General features: G+C 39.9%; 3 protein-coding genes across 4 annotated transcripts; 2 read left to right on the top strand and 1 right to left on the bottom strand.

Annotated features, from left to right (window-relative positions):
- Positions 1 to 270: 270 nt before the first annotated feature.
- On the top strand, positions 271 to 8,643 carry LOC112728521 (ABC transporter C family member 4). Its single transcript, XM_025778686.3, has 12 exons — positions 271 to 611; positions 819 to 3,044; positions 3,147 to 3,467; positions 3,638 to 3,724; positions 3,898 to 4,527; positions 4,672 to 4,836; positions 5,287 to 5,581; positions 6,349 to 6,563; positions 6,985 to 7,290; positions 7,702 to 7,765; positions 7,881 to 8,120; positions 8,231 to 8,643. Exons 2-12 carry the CDS (start codon positions 930 to 932, stop codon positions 8,329 to 8,331), a joined length of 4,539 nt encoding a protein of 1,512 aa, XP_025634471.1. The 5' UTR covers positions 271 to 611; positions 819 to 929; the 3' UTR covers positions 8,332 to 8,643.
- A 341-nt stretch (positions 8,644 to 8,984) lies between these two features.
- On the bottom strand, positions 8,985 to 12,254 carry LOC112729456 (probable E3 ubiquitin-protein ligase BAH1-like 1). Of its 2 annotated transcripts, none has more exons than XM_072209887.1 (6): positions 11,924 to 12,254; positions 10,564 to 10,805; positions 10,325 to 10,411; positions 9,594 to 9,731; positions 9,282 to 9,340; positions 8,985 to 9,200 (listed from the first exon to the last, which is right to left on the bottom strand). In XM_072209887.1, the coding sequence occupies exons 1-6, from the start codon at positions 12,111 to 12,113 to the stop codon at positions 9,095 to 9,097; spliced, it is 822 nt and encodes a 273-aa protein (XP_072065988.1). In that variant the 5' UTR covers positions 12,114 to 12,254; the 3' UTR covers positions 8,985 to 9,094. The 2 variants fall into 2 exon arrangements, with proteins under 2 accessions (XP_072065988.1, XP_025635429.1); XM_025779644.3 differs by having other exon boundaries at positions 10,169 to 10,411.
- Positions 12,255 to 13,467: 1,213 nt separating this feature from the next.
- Positions 13,468 to 15,432, top strand: LOC112730647 (uncharacterized). Its single transcript, XM_025780714.1, has one exon. It carries the CDS (start codon positions 13,468 to 13,470, stop codon positions 15,430 to 15,432), a length of 1,965 nt encoding a protein of 654 aa, XP_025636499.1.
- Positions 15,433 to 20,503: the final 5,071 nt, after the last annotated feature.

A 20,503-nucleotide genomic window follows, 5' to 3' on the forward strand; every position in this document is an offset into this window, starting at 1 on the left:
TTATTTAGTATTCCCATATTTTAAATAAATAAAAAATAAAAATATTTTAAAATATTTTTAAAATATTAATATTTCAATAATTTTAACTGTTAATTTTAATTTATATATTTCAATAATTATATATATTCTATGCCAATGAGTTATAACTCAAATAGCATAGACTCTTCATACTCAATTAAGAAGTTGCGGGTACGAGTCTCCTATCTTTGATAAAAAAAAAAAAAAAAACTATTGAAATATCAATATTTCATAGGCATCGAAATTCTTCCTACAAGATACAGAAAGAATTTGTGGTAGACTTTGCCGCCTTGTTCTTTGTGAAAGAAAACATCAAATCAAACCAAACCAAAATACTTTTCCTTTTAATTATTTTAAAATTCAACATTATTTTAAACACAAAGAAAGTTTAAACTTTAAAAGTGTTTTAAACAAGTAACGCTTCTGACAGAGGAAAACAAGGGAAACAGACACACTCAAGTTGTGTCAAGAGCACGGTTATCTTGTTGCTCAGGACCACCTTGTTTTTCTTGTTCTGGCTTCAATTTTTGGAGCTTTAGCTTTTCTGGGTTGTGATCATGTAATAGAAACTCTGTAGTTTTAGTATTCAAAAGGTAAACTTGTTTATGCATGCTAGCATGTCAGACAAAAGAAAACAGTGAATAAAAGCACTTGTTTTGATCATTTTCTGCTTTTGGTTCCTTGTAATGTTGTCTTTTCTTTCATATTCATCTCAAAAAGTATCCATTTGTATCAATTCAGTAATTTTTGTTTATTTTTTTTGTAACCATGTTCATCAACTGTTTGATGATTTTTTGCAGAGAAGAAAAAAGAAGAGGGAGGTTTGTGAAGTTTTGAGTTATATATAACAATTAACAAACTCAATTTCATTGCAATAGAGCTGCAAAAGGAAAAAATATAGAAAAAAAAACATGTCCTCTGCTTGGATCACTTCCCTTTCATGTTCTTCAGCATCATCATCACTCTCAAGTCCACCTCAATGGTTGAGATTTGTGTTCCTTTCACCATGTCCTCAGAGAGCTTTGTTTTCTGCTGTTGATGTTCTTCTCTTGTTCACCTTCTCTGTGTTTGCCATAATAAAGCTTTACCAAAGGTTCTTTTCAAATGGCAACAACAACAACAGCAGCAGCATCACTTCCAACGGCCACAATAACCACCATAACAATGAGCTCAACAAGCCCCTTATCAGAAACAACAGAAGTTTCACCAAAATAACAACCTTATGGTTCAAGCTAACTCTCATTGCAACATCTGTTTTGGCTGCACTTTTCATTGTTGCTTCCATCTTGGTGTTCAGCAGTTCTATAATTCAGGCTCCATGGAAGGTACTTGATGGAGTGTTTTGGTTGGTTCAGGCAATAACACAAATTGTGCTTGCAATCTTGATCATCCATGAGAAGAGATTTGAAGCTGTTAATCATCCTGTGTCACTTAGAATCTATTGGATTGCAAGTTTCATTGTTGTTTCTTTGTTTACAGCTTCCGGGGTTATACGTTTCTCCACTTTAGATGTTGACACTTTCATGGTGGATGACATAGTTTCTTTTATTTCCCTCCCTATATCACTTTTTCTTCTTTGTGTTGGGATCAAAGGGTCAACTGGGATTAAGTCCAGTGAAGACTCACAAGTTCCTATTAATGATGAAATCAAAGAATCTGAGACCATATCGAATGTCACTGGTTTCGCTTCGGCTTCTATTGTATCCAAGGCCTTTTGGATTTGGATCAACCCTTTATTGAATAAAGGGTATAAGTCACCACTTAAGATTGATGAAATTCCATCACTTTCTCCTCAGCATAGAGCTGAGAGGATGTCAGTAATATTCGAATCGAAATGGCCTAAATCGCATGAGAGATCGAAGCATCCAGTTAGGACTGCATTGCTCCGTTGTTTCTGGAAAGAGATACTATTCACTGCTTTCCTTGCTGTTGTGAGACTCTGTGTCATGTTTGTAGGGCCAGTTCTCATACAAAGCTTTGTTGATTACACATCCGGGAAAGGAAGCTCTATATATGAAGGCTACTACCTTGTTTTGATTCTCCTCTGTTCGAAATTCGTGGAAGTTTTAACCACTCATCATTTCAATTTCAACTCTCAGAAGCTTGGAATGCTTATAAGATGCACCCTCATCACTTCTCTTTACAAAAAGGGACTGAGGCTAACTTGCTCAGCAAGGCAAGACCATGGTGTTGGTCCAATTGTGAATTACATGGCTGTGGACACTCAGCAACTCTCTGATATGATGCTTCAGCTGCACGCCGTGTGGATGATGCCATTCCAAGTTGGCATAGGCCTGTTCTTGCTCTACAACTGTTTAGGTGCTTCAGTGGTCACTGCCCTGCTTGGACTTCTTCTTGTTCTGATTTTCATTGTGATAACCACTAGAAACAACAAGCAATACCAGTTTAAGGCCATGATGAATCGTGATTCGCGTATGAAGGCTGTCAATGAGATGCTTAATTACATGCGTGTGATCAAGTTCCAGGCCTGGGAAGAGCATTTCAATGATAGGATCTTGAAATTCCGTGGCTCGGAGTTCGGGTGGCTTTCAAAGTTCTTGTACTCAATTTGTGGCAACATCATTGTGTTGTGGAGCACTCCTTTAGTTATATCAACACTCACATTTGGCACAGCTATTCTTCTTGGAGTTCCACTCGATGCAGGCACGGTTTTCACCACTACAACTGTGTTTAAGATCCTGCAGGAGCCTCTAAGGACCTTTCCACAATCCATGATTTCGCTTTCACAGGCAATGGTGTCACTTGGAAGGTTGGATAGGTACATGTCTAGTAGGGAATTGGCAGAAGATTCGGTCGAAAGAGACGAAGGGTGCAGCGGAAACATTGCTGTGGTGGTTAGAGATGGAACATTTAGCTGGGATGATGATGCCAAAGAGCAAGACTTGAAGAACATCAATTTGGAGATCAACAAGGGAGAACTCACAGCTATTGTTGGGACTGTAGGGTCTGGAAAATCTTCTCTCCTTGCATCAATTCTTGGTGAGATGCACAGAGTTTCTGGAAAGGTATATATCTAAGTCTTTGGTTAAGCAATGAGAAGTTGAGAACTATAACAAAAAAGGTTTTGTTCCATGATGTTCATTTCTGACTGTATATTTTGGTGACAGGTTAAAGTTTGTGGGAGTGTTGCATATGTTGCACAAACAGCTTGGATTCAAAATGGTACCATTGAAGAAAACATTCTCTTTGGTTTACCAATGGACAGACAGAAGTACAATGAAGTCATCAAGGTTTGTTGCTTGGAGAAAGACTTGGAAATGATGGACCATGGGGATCAAACAGAAATCGGAGAGCGTGGCATCAACCTGAGTGGTGGCCAGAAGCAGCGCATACAACTCGCCAGGGCCGTGTATCAAGACTCTGATATTTATCTTCTTGATGATGTCTTCAGTGCTGTTGATGCACATACTGGCTCTGAAATATTTAAGGTAGTTGTTCTTATCATAAGTTATTCACTGGAGACAGTTAATTTTGTGAATTGTTTTGTTAAGAACTGATTTTTCAGAAAGAAAAGAAAAAGAATCAGTTTTTTTAGTTACAAATTTAAATGTGTTGAGATCAATTCATAATGGAGTGTTTTGGTTTCCCTTTTATGCAGGAATGTGTGAGAGGAGTTCTAAAAGGCAAGACCATAATTCTTGTAACTCATCAAGTGGACTTCTTACACAATGTAGATCTTATAATGGTAAGTATCTTTAGAAATTTGGCACTAAAAATTCAACATATTTAGATACAATTTATGTCATGAATGTACTATATTTCGAAATTGACTGTAATTTTGAACTGGAGGGAGTACTGCTCATTCAGTATTTTATGTAACTTAGTGATTCTAATACACATATTTGCTTTGAATAAAAGGTGATGAGGGATGGTACCATAGTCCAATCAGGAAAGTACAATGATCTACTTGATTCTGGACTAGATTTTGGCGCTTTGGTAGCTGCACATGAGACCTCCATGGAGCTAGTCGAACAAGGCGCTGCCAATCCTGGCGAAAGTTCGAACAAACCATTGAAATCTCCAAAGGGTGTTTCCAATCACAGAGAGGCCAATGGTGAAAGCAATTCTCATGATGCACCAAATTCTAAGAAGGAAGGTTCTAAACTCATCAAAGAAGAGGAGAGGGAAACTGGGAAAGTTAGCTTACATATCTATAAACTCTACTGCACTGAGGCTTTTGGTTGGTGGGGAATTATTGGAGTAATTTTTCTCTCTGTGGTGTGGCAAGCATCCATGATGGCAAGTGATTATTGGCTGGCATATGAAACCTCGGCCGAGCGTGCTGAATTCTTTGATGCCTCTAATTTCATCTCTGTTTATGGAATTATTGTAGCAGTTTCGATTGTTCTGATAGTGCTAAGGTCCTACTCTGTCACAATCTTGGGACTAAGGACAGCACAGATTTTCTTCTCACAAATTCTTCATAGCATCTTGCATGCTCCCATGTCTTTCTTCGACACTACTCCATCCGGAAGAATTCTTAGTAGAGTAAGAATCTGAAGGCTCAAATATACTTTGTTAAACATTAAACCAAATAAATGTTCTATACTGATATACATTTCTACATTTCTGTCATGTTTCCAGTGCATACTTCTAATGAGTTTTATTTATTTATTTTTTAACCTTGTACAGGCATCCACTGATCAGACCAATGTTGATATCTTTATCCCCTTGTTCCTCCAATTTGTTGTGGCAATGTACATTACAGTGATCAGCATCTTCATCATCACATGTCAAAATTCTTGGCCAACAGTCTTCTTGCTACTTCCTCTTCTTTGGCTGAACATCTGGTATCGGGTACGAATATAAATATGATTATTTTACTAAATGTGTTTCTTGAATAATTCTGATAGATTTAGATTTGAGATATTTAAAGCATGAGCATGACTCAGAACCAATTGCATTTTGTTTCTTATTTTGACAATGCAATGTCCAAAACCAAAGCAGCTGGAAAAGATGAATGATTGTGCTTACTCACTTTCTTGACACACGAAATCCATTGCACCTTTAGAATTTTATTTGTTCACGACTAAATATATCTCATGTAAACTATTGGCCTTATTTGATCAGTGTCAGTGTGTCACCCTTTTAAGATTCAACAATTCTTTAAGATGCTAGGCACTTAGTGCTTGTAATGGATGGAACAATTTTAGCAGTATTTTTTTTTGTTCTGTTCCACTTAAATGGTTAGAGCTTGATCTAACACTAACAATTCTTGTGTTTCTTTCTTCTTGCTGGATCTTTCAGGGTTATTTCCTATCTACATCTCGCGAATTAACTCGCCTTGATTCGATTACAAAGGCACCAGTGATTCATCATTTCTCTGAAAGCATATCTGGGGTCATGACGATTCGAGCATTCGAAAAACAGAAAGAGTTTTGTGACGAAAATGTTAACAGGGTGAATGCTAATCTGAGAATGGATTTCCATAACTTTAGCTCCAATGCATGGTTAGGCTTCCGGTTAGAGTTGCTTGGAAGCTTAGTTTTTTGCATATCTGCTATGTTCATGATCATGTTACCAAGCAGTGTCATAAAGCCAGGTAAACTAGTCTGACTATACTTTTTAAGAGTACTTTTACAATTTTCGCCTTCTCATGATTCCACAAATCTTACAATATGCATATGCAAACTTGATACATTCTGTGTTTCTATGTTTCTGTCCTTTTAGTTGTATTGGTACAAAGAAGTGGGAAGAAAATTAGCAATAGTCAATAATTATTTTTAAGTGCTTGGTTTTATCTTAATGATAAACTCTTTTTTTTTTCCTTGAAGAGAGGAAGTGAAAAGATAATTTATGTCATTGTATCATTATGTTTGGATATTTTTTTATAAAGTTGAATTGAGTGGATTTGGTTTAGTTGGGAATGGGACAAGGTTTGGTAATATTCCTTTCCCTTGGTTTAAAATAATGTCCTCCACATAAATCAAAATTACCAAGTGAAAAAATTAGTATGAAACAGTAAAAGGGTTCCACTTTGTTGCACAGAGCACAAGAAATGGGGTTCTACTATGACACTCCCCTTGTTTGAAGCATATAAATTTCAAACTTTTGTCTTCCTCACCTTTGTTGTTCCACTGTCTTTGTATTTGTGTCTCAGATAATTTGCAAACATTACATATATACACATTCAATAATGTACCAAGTAGTGATATATACAAAATACAAGTAGCTCCTGAAAATTATAATATGTTTCAGTAAAAAAAATTCTTGAAATAATTAATAAACTGACTAAGATACTTTATGTTTCAGTGAAAAAAACTCTTGAGATAATTAATAAACTGACTAAGGTTGTTACACTTGGTGCAGAAAATGTTGGTTTGTCTCTTTCATATGGATTGTCCTTGAACTCGGTGTTGTTTTGGGCAATATACATGAGCTGTTTCATAGAGAACAAAATGGTATCTGTTGAGAGGATAAAGCAGTTCACAAACATTCCTTCAGAAGCAACATGGAACATTAAGGATCGGTTGCCTCCTTCGAATTGGCCTGGTCAAGGAAATGTTGATATCAAAGACTTGCAGGTAATCTAGAACCCTCTGATGAAATCATAAGTTTACATTCTAGTTAATAGATTGAGTAATGCAACTAATGCTACATTTTCTGATAAAGAAAAGGGGTAAAGTTTGGTGTTGTGATATTTGTATGAAAGCCAAATTTGTTGTAGTCTAATTCTTTAAAGCTTTTTAACTTTGTGACTAATTCTTTCATAAAAACGTATCGTATTCAATACTTGTATTTGTATTTGTGCGACATACGTAGAACTATACAGACAAAATAGTTAACTTACCTAAATAGATCTCAGTGTAAAAGAGTGTTACAATGAGAGAGCATAGAAATTTAACTCATAGCTGCTTGGAAAACAAATTAATGACTATTTGTCTATGTAACAATTGATGATAATAATAATCTTATGATTAATAACTTGAAATTTTGTACAAACAGGTGAGATATAGACCAAACACTCCTTTGGTTCTTAAAGGCATAACTTTAAGCATTAGTGGAGGAGAAAAGATTGGTGTGGTTGGTAGAACTGGGAGTGGAAAATCAACTTTGATTCAAGTGTTCTTTAGGCTGGTGGAACCTACAGGAGGGAAAATAATCATTGATGGCATTGACATATCAGCATTAGGGCTTCATGATCTTAGATCAAGGTTTGGTATCATCCCTCAGGAGCCTGTTCTTTTTGAAGGCACAGTCAGAAGTAACATTGATCCAACTGGACAATACACAGATGAAGAGATTTGGAAGGTAGATATTCATTTTTCCATGCTATTTTTGTAGGGCCTATAGAATTATTTTGTATTGAAATTCAAATATCATAAACCATATTTCCTAAGAGTTTAAGATTAGAAAAGAGAAAATGTGTAACCTCTTCACTAAATATTAACATGGGAGCTAAAATATTCACTAAAAATTTGAAAGTGACAAATTTGTCCCTCATTGAACAAGTTGGTGTTTTGCGGAACAAGTTTATCTCTCGTCATTCAAAAGAAGTGAACATATTAGTCCTGTCGTACATGTACAAAAAGACTAATTTGTCACTCTTTTTGAATGGCGAGGAATCAGTTTGTCCCTCGTTTTTTTTTTGTTAGTGATGAGATTAGAGGTTTATGCTTTACACCAATAATGTCTAATAACAATTTTTTTTTCTTGCTATAGAGTTTAGACCGTTGTCAACTAAAAGAAGCAGTGGCTTCTAAGCCTGAGAAGCTTGAATCTTTAGGTAACACAAGAATGTCATTCATTATTTTCCTTTATGTTGCTTGAATATCACTTCCATTCCATTTTCTTCTTAACAAACATTGGCAATGTTGTTTTTATTTTTTTAAAACTTATAGTGGTTGATAATGGAGATAACTGGAGTGTTGGACAGAGGCAGTTGCTTTGTTTAGGGAGGGTGATGCTTAAGCAAAGCAGGCTTCTGTTCATGGATGAAGCAACAGCATCTGTTGATTCTCAAACAGATGCTGTTATCCAGAAGATCATCAGAGAGGACTTCGCGGCACGCACCATAATCAGCATTGCTCATAGAATACCAACTGTCATGGACTGTGATAGAGTCCTAGTTGTAGATGCAGGTATGTATGAATATGACATTCACTTGCTATTTCTATCATTTTTCTCAATTTCTCAATGTGGTGAAATTTGTGAGCTAAGTTTTGTGCATTTTTTTTCCCCACCTTAACAGGGCTTGCTAAAGAATTTGACACACCCTCCAATTTGATTCAGAGGCCATCACTCTTTGGAGCATTAGTTCAAGAATATGCCAACCGTTCTAGTGGACTATAACAAACCCTTTAAATGCATCTCATCAATATAGATATAGAGAGAGGGAAATGGAAGGGCAAGAATGAGATCAATTAAGATTTTTCTGCTTCATTCATCCTTGTGATGCATTATTTTAGAGAATTGAAGCAGGAAGAATGCTTGTAAATTGGTATCCTAATTCAATTGCATTTGGCCTAAGTAGTGCCAGTATAGTATGCCAAATGCAGCTATGATAGGTCCTAATTTTTGATGCTACAATAATAATGTTGTAATGAATAATGAATTGATCCTTTGTATTTTGTTTAATTATGTAACATTAGAAAGCTTTGAATACATCTTTCTAGCTGAGCATTTTTATTACAACATTAAATCTTGATTATTACCTTCTTGAGTGTTAGTTGAGGCACTCTTATAATTAAATCCAAAAAGGCATTTAGAGAATTACTTTGATTATCTATTATCTAATGGAAAATTGTGAAAGTTTTGGTACACAAATTTTTGTTCTTAAAATGACATTTATCATATATATTCATAAAAATATTTTTTTATAGGAATTAATTCGTTGTATATTTCCTTTAATTTATATGTATGTACACTGTGTCCCATTAAAAATAAAGTGGTTACTCTCACGAAGACATCTTTATGTGAAGATGATATTGTGAATCTTAAGATGGTTTAGTCAAACATGTTTAATTAAACATATCAAACTTAACGGTTCACAATATTTTCTTTTTATGAAGATAAAACCAAAATAAATCACAATCCAAATAGTATCAAATTCAGATTAGATTCCCATGGCTGTCCTACAGACAGATTCCCAGTGCTCCTTGGCCTGCCTAACCCTTTCTACCCTCTCCATTCTAAGTCTTTCCTCCCAATATTCCTTGCACCTGTGAAAAAAAATATTTAAGGCATGCAAATTTTACATCTTATCAATCTTAAAATTATCAAATACTTAAATGGTATCATACCTTTGGCCTAACAAAATATTTAGTTCTTCCAAGTGCACAGCACCTTCATGAACTCCTTTCTACAATCATCAAAACAAAAAATCACAAAAGTTACCGGCGCAAACATTTTTCGTTTTTAAAATTTAAATTCGAGAGACTTCTATTCAAGAAACTAAAAAGTGAAAATTCACATGCAGATGTTTTCATATAAAATTAACCGTTGAGAATCATTAGATGACAATATAATTAAATATGTCAAATTATCTAAAAAATTTTAACTATTAATTTCACATGAAAACAACTATACGTAAAATTTCATCAACTAAAAAATACCTCGCGGCATAGAGGACACTTTTGTTTAGGATCTGCTGCCTTAAGTCCATCAACAATGGTTACTGATGCAGCTGAGCAAGCACATGTGTAACAGAAAACATGGCCACAAGTCAACGCCACAGGATCAAACACTGTATCCTGTATAATGGAATATAATTAATAGTCACATACATTAATTTTTCAATATACCCTTTACCAATGCGACAATTATTTTTGAATGGAAGAAGTATACAATACAAAAAAATGATATTTATACACTAAAATCAACCACTATATATTTATGTCATTTATCGTTTAATTCACTTTCAATAGTATTTTATACTAATGGTTAATTTTGATAACAGCTAATATACAATAATATTATTGGATTATCAAAAATGCCACGTGCCGTATGCATACCAAAAATGAACTATTAATCCGTCACCATATATATATGTATAATTTAACTTGTTTTTATATGTATTTTGTATTTCAATGTATTTTATATTAGTGACTGATTTTGATATACACCTAACATAGATATGTTGCATTATTTGCGAAAAATGATGAATTCATAGGCAAGTTAAGTATCTTACTAAGCATATAGAACAAGTCAAGTCAATATCAACTTTGTAGGGTTTAAAGATTTCACAAGTGAGTGATGGTTTTCCATCCTTAAAAGTAAGGCAGCATCCATCAAACAAAGAAGATGTAGGGTCTTTAGTGTTAGTGTTGATGTATAAGGCCATAACCTCAATAAGCCATGGACTCTGAAGAATTTCCTTGTGCATAGCCTGCACTTGTGACTTGAATAATTGCCCTTGCTTTGAATCATGTATCTGCACTCATATATATATAGTACTACCCTAATAATTAAATGATATAAGGAACACTAATAATTTCATGCTTTAATTATTTAGAAATCCTTTGGTAGTTTAGTATATTTCAACTATATATAAGAAGCTAATTAAAATGTTATGTAAAGACAAACCTTATCATATTTCTTTAATATTTTTCGGATAGCGACAGCATTGATGAGTGCATAAGTGACAAGATCTTTGCCTTGTTGAATGATAGTGTTATGATTGGATCTTGTCAAGCAAAGAAGGTACTTCTTGAAGCCAGAATTTGAAGAGAGGTGTAACTCTAGCAAATGTTGTGCACGCTTGTTGAAGCACCCTACTACTTCTGATACTTCATTCAGCAGAGAAGGGAAGAAAGTTCCATCACAAACTGAAAATAATTCATTCATTATGCTATGTTAGCATATACAAATGTAATTGGAGTAGTTTAAGTAGCTATTCAATAAATTTCTTTTTTTTTTTTAAATAAATTGACAAATAAATTCTTAAAAATTTATACTTTGGATAAATTAGTTTTTGACAAAAAAATATATTAATAAAGTCTTTTACAATAATATACGTAGATAAGTTACGTTACATTAACATCTTTTATACTAATGATAGGAACTAATTTAGAGGTAATATATCCACATTTGTTATCGAGGAGAACTTTATTAATATTTTTTTTAGAAATTAATTGATTTGAAATATAAATTTTGGAGGATTATTTATTACTTTTTTTTCCCCCTTTAAATGGCTATCTAAGTAGGTACAAATAAAGGAAAAAAATTATTTTGAAAAAATACGAAAGAAAATGACAAATAATTCTTGCATAGATATATATAACTAAGACTCGCATATCATATATATATCTCCATCTAAGAATCAATAAATGTCACCCTATGAGTAAAATTCTTTTGAGTTTTGACACTATTTCCTTTTCTTTCTTTTGTTTTTTGTGCGTGCTTTTTTTTTTCTTTTTTGGACAATGTTGAAGTCAAGATTTTATTTATGAGGAAATTGAGGGCTAATAAATTACCAAACATCAAACCACTTGAACCAACCAAACGTTGAATTTTAATAGAATAAAAGAGTTTTCCTAAACAAAAATTTAAATAAAAATATAAAGTTTTTCTTGAAAACTAGAAGTTTAGAACATGTACCTTTAAATGTTCTACATTTTGTTAATAGTTATTACAAAAACTCAATCTATAATTAATTAAAGGTTCTACATACATGAACTAAACCCTTTGATTTTCAGTTGATTCCTTAACAACTGAACTTGCTCTCTTCCCTTCGTTTCAAACATATTGTATTGTAGGGAATTTAAAAAATTCATTGATCTCACTTTATTTGGTATTAAAAAGGGACAAATATTATGAAATTTCAAACTCTTTGCTAAAAAACCAAAGGAGTAATTAACAAAAAAAAAATTATATATAAACCTTACAATATGAAAAAGAAAAGTAAATTGAATGAAGAGAAAAACATTATGAAGATCATTATCACCTGGGCATTGAATAGGGCAACTTTTGGTGGCATTATTATTATTATTATTATTATGGTTCATCATGATAGGAGAATAACAACCTCCACTTCTACATTTCTTCATAATCTTTTTGTGATTTTTGAATTCAAGTCCAGGTAGCTTCTCCTCTTGCCCTTGCATGTACTTTTGGTATGTTTTGCAGAACTTCATCTCTTAATTAATAAAAACTTTCTAACAAGCTTCAATAATAATTGAGATTATTAACAAACAATCAAACCCTATCTAACATAATAATATTTTTTTTTAAAAAAAAAGGAAGAAAAACATAAAATTAAGGTTTTTCAACAAGGTTTCAATAATCTGAGGTTTTACATACATATGCTATATAAAACCCCTCTCCTCACAAAAAACAAAACCAAAAACAAAAAGGAAGAAAAAAAAAGTTTTATAGTATGGTAAAGTTATGAACCTTGTTATTAGTTACCAAAATCAACAGAAATTCAATGGTAGTTATTAGGTATACCCTATTTGATTATTAATTAGTTATCCATATCTAATATGTTATTATTTTTTAATTATTAATTAGTTATTAGTTATCCATTTCTAATATCACCATGAAAAAGTCAAACTAATGCAATCTAAATTCTCAATTAGAAAAAGTCTAATATAGTTCTTGATCTAATTATATAGATGTAACCCTCCTAAAAACAATAAAACATGATTCTAATATAGTAATAGTGAAGTTGCTTGCGGATAATTATTAGTATTATTTTAGAAAAAAAAAAAGAGTAGTTTGATCATTGATATCAGCCATCCGATTGAGACAGTAAAAGGACATTTCAATTCCATACGAGGCTTATATCTATCTATACTTACATAATAATAATAATAATAATAATAATAATAATAATAATAATAATAATACCCGTATTATTTTCTAATTAAGTTTCGTCTGTCTTATCCTAAAAATAAAAGATATATATAACTGGATTTATTTTAGTTAACAAAATTTTTTTTGAGTGTATATGTTACGGGCTGTCAACCCAGCCCAGGAAGTCGCCGGGTCGAGTCACCGCCCCGTCCAGACCCAAGAAGCTACGACCGGTCTCCACAGGTCGGTCAGCCACGCCCGACCTAGAGGGAGATCAACTCACCGCGCTAAACGCGCCACCACCCGGGTCGGAACCCTTAGGATCGGCACCCCGAGTACCGGCTCCAAGTATGGACGACCCGCACACGTGGAGGATGACAGCTTTACTCCTCAACCAATGGGCTAGGCCCCTATTAGGCCCACCCAGCACAGCATATAAAAGGGGAGGACAGCTCTCTCCCCAACATATGTCACATCCTTACCTAACTCTGCCACCCCTAGTACAGACTCTGACTTGATCGTCGGAGTGTCCTTGCAGGTGGTCACCCCCCGCTCCGTCCGCCCTCCGACGTTGCCAGCCTTCGCTCTGCGCACGCTCGGGACCTCCCTCACTCTCTCAGTCACCACCTACCGACAATCCGTGGACCCCAGGTAACGAACATTGGCGCTGTCTGTGGGGATCCCGATGCGAACATGGAGCGACACATCACCTCGGAGGAGCTCCGCGAAGGAGGCGGAGCCTGTTTGAGCAGAGCGAGCTCAACGGCCTGTGATGCCGAGCACCCGAGGCCATCCGTCCATCCCAACCAAATGTATACCCAGACCCCTGAGAGACGCCGCCCTTTTGGGAGAACAGGAGCCGACAGCGCCAAGATCATGCAGGAGCTTAGACACAGAGTTCAGAACCTTGAGCAGGAGTTGGCGGCAAGGGACCAATCCCAGGGGAACGCCAGCCGCTCACACGGCGGCGCTAGCCAGTCCCATGCCCGCACCCACTCTTCTCCCTCTCGTGCACGCGATAGCCAAGGAAGAAGCCTAACAAGGCACGAAGAGACACACACACAAGCGACCTCCAGAACCACCCGAAGCAAGTCGGAAAGCCGTTGGGGGTCCCAGAAAGAGGAGACCCGGAGACAAGAAAACCCCATCATCATGGGGGCAACCCCTTTTCACCCCTCAATTCTCAAAGTCCGGCTCCCGAGAAACTTCGACAAGCCAACGGACATGAGATATGATGGGACCAAGGACCCCCAGGAACACGTCACAACTTTTGAAGAAAGAATGAATCTGGAAGGAGTAGGCGACGCAGTCAGGTGCCGGGCGTTTCCCGTAACACTAGCCGGCCCGGCGATCCGATGGTTCAACACCCTCCCGCAGGGATCCATCACGACCTTCGCAGACATATCCCAGAAGTTCCTAGCGCAGTTCACGACGTGCATAGCCAAAGCAAAGCACCCGATTAACTTGTTAGGGGTTACCCAAAAACCCGGTGAGCCGACCAGAAAATTCTTGGATAGGTTTAACGATGAATGTCTAGAAATTGACGACCTCACGGACTCAGTCGCTAGCCTATGCCTAACAAATGGCCTGCTGAATGAAGACTTTAGGAAACACCTAACAACCAAGCCTGTATGGACCATGCAGGAAATCCAGAGCATAGCCAAAGAGTACATCAATGACGAGGAGGTCAGCCAGGTTGTGGCAGCCAATAAACGGCAGCCCGCCAACCCGCCAGCACGGCAGACACATCAACTCGAGCGATATAAGGAAGCCCCCAGAGATGGCATCCTAAACAAGCTACCCAAGCAGCCACGGGTAGGAAGGTTCACGAACTACACGCCACTTACGGCACCCATAGTGGAAGTCTACCAGCAAATCGCAGACAAGAGAATCCTATCCAGACTCAGACCCCTGAAGGAGAGAACGGGAGGCAACAAGAGCCTTTACTGCGATTACCACAAAGGGTTTGGTCACAAAACACAAGACTGCTTCGACCTCAAGGATGCCTTGGAACAGGCCATCAGAAAAGGGAAACTGAGCGAATTCTCCCGACTTATCAGGGAACCGAGGAGACGAGAGAGAGAGCGCTCCGAGGAAGACCGAAACCGGGCAGTCAAACCTAGACAAGAACCCACAGGGGATGCCAGTAATCCCCCAACTTTCGTGGTTAATATTGTGGTCGGACTAGACAGTCCCCCCAAATCTAAGTCAGCAACAAGAAAGGACTCCCGGGTGCTCTCCATCTCGACGGATAGCCCCACCACCAGCAAGAGACTCCCGACAATATCATTTGGTCCAGAAGACATATGGTTCAAGGACCTCCCTGAAAATCCTCCCATGGAAGTCACAGCGATGGTCGGGACAGGGCTGGTCAGACGCATCCTCGTCGACACAAGAGCCGACTCGAATATCCTATTCAGAAATGTGTTCGACGCAATGGGGCTCAAGGAATCCGACCTCAAAAGCCATCAACACGGAGTCATGGGACTTGGTGATAACTACATAAGACCCGACGGAACGATCTCTCTCCCGATCAGCCTAGGAACTGGCGACGCTAGGAAATCGGTTATGGCAGACTTCGTAGTCCTTAGAGACTCCACCGCCTATAACATCATCCTAGGAAGGAAAACCATCAACGAATTCTCATCTGTAATATGAACCAAGTACCTAACAATGAAGTTCATAACGGACAAGGGATCGGTTGGTTCCGTAAGGGGAGACCTAGAAACGGCAGTCGCCTGCAACAGCGCCAGTCTCTCCTTAAGGAAAGAATCCAAAAAGGCAGCTGGCGTGTTCCTAGCAGATCTGGACGCCAGGGTGGAGGACAAACCAAGACCTGAACCAGAAGGGGACATGGAAAAATTCCAGATAAGGAAGTCGGTAGAACAATTCACCTTCATTAACAGAAACCTACCCCATGAACTCAAGGGTCCTCTCATAGAGGTCATGAGAGCAAACAGCGACCTTTTTGCGTGGACCCCATCAGACATGCCAGGGTTAGATCCCGAGGTCATGTCCCACCGACTAGCCATAAAGTCAGAAGCCAAACCGGTAGCCCAGCGGCGAAGGAAGATGTCGCAGGAAAGGGCGGAAGAAGTCGCTAAGCAAACAGCAGGGCTGCTGGAAGCAGGGTTCATCAAGGAACTCGAATACTCAACATGGCTGTCCAATGTTGTCCTAGTCAAGAAAGCCAGTGGGAAACGGAGAATGTGCGTAGGCTACTCCGACTTGAACAAAGCATGTCCAAAAGACTCCTTTCCCCTCCCCAACATTGACACCCTAGTAGACTCGGCAGCGGGGTACCGATATCTCAGTTTCATGGACGCCTACTCCGGCTACAACCAAATCCCGATGCACCAACCTGACGAAGACAAGACAACTTTCATAACACCAGGAGGCACCTACTACTACAAGGTAATGCCCTTTGGGCTAAAAAACACAGGGCCACCTACCAAAGGCTGATGAGCAGAGTCTTCCATGACCTCATCGGCAGAACGGTAGAAGTGTATGTCGACGATATCCTGGTAAAAACAGCAGAACCAAGCAATCTGATAAACGACCTCCAGGCCGTCTTTTGGGCATTAAGGAAATTCAAAATGCGACTTAACCCACTCAAATGCGCATTCGCCATGGAAGCAGGCAAATTCCTGGGATTCATGATAACCTAGAGAGGAGTAGAAGCCAACCCGGACAAGTGCGAAGCCGTCCTCAAAATGACGAGCCCCGGGAGCATCAAAGATGTACAACGGCTCACCGGGAAGCTCACGGCTCTATCCCGGTATCTCGGAGCCTCGGCTGAAAGGGCCATTCCATTCTTCAACTTGATGAAGAAAGGAATCACCTTTGAATGGACCCAGGAGTGCGAAGAGGCATTCAACCATTTCAAGAGGATACTCTCAGAACCCCCTGTGCTCAGCAAACCCAGAGAAGGCGAGCCCTTGTACCTGTACTTGGCCGTGACCATACAAGCAATGGCAGCAGTCCTAGTTAGGGAGGAGGACAAAACCCAGCGCCCAATATACTTCATCAGCAAAACACTTCAAGGGGCAGAGACGAGATATACCAAGTTGGAAAAGCTAGCCTACGCCCTATTGGTTTCATCAAGAAGACTAAAACAATACTTCCAAGGGCACACAATCATCCTGAGAACCGACCAAGCCATCCGACAAGTCCTCCAAAAACCCGACCTGGCGGGAAGAATGATGGCATGGGCAGTGGAACTATCCCAATATGACTTGCGGTATGAACTAAGGCAAGCAATCAAAGCCCAAGCCATGGCAGACTTTCTCGTTGAAGTCACAGGAGAAGCCCCCGACGTACCGAGCACACGGTGGAGGCTCCACGTTGACGGAGCATCCAACCAAACGTTCGGAGGGGCCGGGATCATCCTCGAAAACTCGGTAGGAGTAGCATATGAACAATCCATCAAGTTCGAATTTCCGGTCTCAAACAACCAAGCCGAGTATGAAGCTTTGATTGGAGGGTTAATGCTGGCCAAAGAGGTCGGAGCATCAAGAGTAGAAGTGAGCAGCGACTCCCAAATCGTCACTTCCCAGGTAAACGGCAGCTACCAAGCCAGGGACGCACTGCTACAAAAATACTTGGAAAAAGTAAGAGAACTATGCAAAAGCTTCGAAGAAGTCACAATCCAGCACGTTCCCAGGGAAAGGAACGCCCGAGCCGACCTCCTCTCCAAGCTCGCAAGCACCAAACCCAACACGGGGAACAGATCTCTGATCCAAGGGCTAGCAACGGAACCTGCGATCATCATGTGCATGGCTCAAGCACCAAACCCGCCCTCATGGATGGACCCTATCTCCCGATATCTGGAGCACGCAGAAGCACCTCCCAACCAAAAAGAGGCGGAGTTTGTCAAAAAGGAAGCTCCAAAATACACAATCATACAGGGGCAGCTATACAAGCGAGGGCTCCACCAACCACTACTAAAGTGCTTATGCCCCGACCAGACGGACTACGTCCTAAGGGAGGTACACGAAGGGTGTTGTGGTCACCACATCGGGGGAAGATCTCTAGCAAGAAAAATCATCAGGGCGGGATACTACTGGCCCACAATGATGTCAGATGCCCAGAAATTCGTGAAGAAATGTAAAAAGTGCCAGGAGAATGCCAACTTCCACAAAGCACCTCTCGAGGAGCTCAATATAATGATGGCCCCCCGACCTTTCGCCCAATGGGGAGTCGACCTCCTAGGACCATTCCCACCAAGACCCGGGCAGGTGAAGTACTTAATAGTGGCCATAGATTATTACACCAAGTGGGTAGAAGCAGAACCACTAGCCAGCATATCCGCAGCGAACTGCCAAAAGTTCATGTGGAAACAAGTGGTCACAAGGTTCGGGATACCGAAAACCGTCATATCGGACAACAGGACCCAATTCACCGACAAGAAGTTCAAAGGGTTCTTAGAAGGACTAGGGATTAAGCAAAAGTTCTCCTCAGTCGAACACCCTCAAACCAACGGCCAAGTCGAAGCAGCCAACAAAGTTATTCTAAAGGGGCTAAAAAAGCGACTCGAGGGAAAGAAAGGCTCATGGGCAGAGGAACTAGCCCCAGTACTATGGTCATACAGGACCACCCCCCCAATCATCCACCGGAGAAACCCCCTTCCGACTCACATACGGGGTCGACGCTGTCATCCCAGTCGAGGTCGGGGAACCAAGTCTGAGGCTGCTCCTCGGAGGGGGGAGCGAGGCAGTTGAAAAAAGACCTAGCCGACGAGACAAGGCAAATGGCACACCTAGCAGAAGCAGCAATCAAACAGAGAGTGGCCCTCAGATACAATGGCAAAGTGTCGAAAAGAAACTTGGGAGAAGGCGATCTGGTCCTACGACGAAACGACATAGGACCCCCAACACCAGGAGAAGGCAAGCTAGCCGCAAACTGGGAAGGACCTTACAGAGTAAAAGAAGTCCTCGGCAAAGGGGGTTATAAGCTAGAAAGGTTGAATGGGAATGAGGTACCGAGGACATGGAACATGGCGAACCTCAGAAGGTTCTACTCGTAAGAAGGGGCGATCACACGACCCCAATCCCCATCCCCATGTTTCGCTTTTACGTTCTCCTTTTATGTTTCACACGAATATCTTCTTTTGCTTGAATTTGTTTATGCATTACATATTTCCTTGTCTGACAATATGATAAGCTTATCTTTTGCAAGTTCACTCTCTCCCAAGTCTCAAAATAAAAACGCAACGAAAAGAAACAAAACAGTCGACCCAACGGTAACCCGGGACTGATCACCCCGGGAACCATAAGGGACCAAAAGTAAACGGCTCAAAGTAGTAAGTACCATAATAAACGGATTAAGCAAAAAGCCACGACAGCCCGACCAAGCGAAATAAAGAGCAAAGGCCACGACGGCCCGAACAAAATCCGATAAATGCCAAACAGCACGAGCACAAGCAAAAAGTGTTCAAATACAACTAAAGGGCGCCTACCAGCAAGCCCAAAATGATAAGTATTACAAACAAAAAGTAAAACAAGACAGGAATATCCAAATGATTTAAAGGATGTCAACAATCTTCCCACCCTCCACAGTCTTCATCGCACCAACCTGAGAGAGGTCAAGGTCGGGAGCCAGCACTACCACCTGGAGCTTTATCCCTTCCTCAGTCAGCTTAACAGCATCGCGAGCTCCCTTCGCAAGATCTTTGTTCCTCTTCTTCAAGGCAGCCATCTCCCGAGCAACCACCTCCGCCGAACTCTCAGCCAACTTCAGCTTCTCTTCCAATTCCTCAACCCTCTTCTTCATGGCCGCAGTCTCACCACGAGAGGCATTCAGGTCCTTCATTAAAGCCACATCCCGATCTACCAGCCTGTTAATCTCCTTGGCGTCCTCCTCAGCCTTCTTCTCACGATCAGCCAACTTAGTCTTCAGAGACTCCTCCCGAAATCGTAAATCTGTCAAATCTTTTTGGGAGTTTCGAAGCTTCACCTCCATGGCGTGATAGTTACTCAGGACGGGCTCCACCTTCTTGGCAATAGCAGCAGCACGAAGGAGACTACGATAAATCCACCTAGCTTGACCAGAGAGGTCGGATTCGTGAAAATACGCCTCGGTACTGGGAAGCAGCTGGGACTCAATGAAACCCCCCAACATCAAAGTTCTTCTCCATAACCGAGAAGGCTTTTCCGAAATCCCTCTTCCTCTTCTTGGGGTTACCTACGGCCCTCAACTCATCATCACCAAAATCATCCTCAAAGATCTCCGTCTCCACGCCAGTAGCCTCCTCAAGCTCCTCGGGAGAAATAACATTTTCTTGGTGAGCCGGATCAGGCCCACCTGTCCGACCACTAGCTTCCTCAGTATCCCCTTGCTCCTGGCTTGCCGAGGGAGTAGGCGGGAAGTCACCTTCACCTTCCTCATTCCATTTAATGAGGTTCATCAGGTTAGCCAAAGTCTTCTTCCCACTAGCCATAGAAACTGCAAACAAAAAAGGGAAGAGAGGTGTCAACAGTAGAAAAATAAAACACAAGAACTACAAGGAGGAAAAACCCACCAACATACGACCGACCGGCCTCCCGGTCCCCCATCAACATGCGAGGATTAAGGTTCTTTTCGCCAAAAATGGCCAAAAGTATATCAGCAATGTTCCGATCTTCTGAGCTCAGCCAATCGTAAGACACCTTAATAAGATAATCGGATCCCGCACCAAAACTCCAGTAGGTCGGGATCCGCCGAGCTCCCTCAGCCGTAAGCCAAAAAGGCT

This window comes from Arachis hypogaea, chromosome 12, assembly GCF_003086295.3.
Source record: "Arachis hypogaea cultivar Tifrunner chromosome 12, arahy.Tifrunner.gnm2.J5K5, whole genome shotgun sequence".
Taxonomy (NCBI): domain Eukaryota; kingdom Viridiplantae; phylum Streptophyta; class Magnoliopsida; order Fabales; family Fabaceae; genus Arachis; species Arachis hypogaea.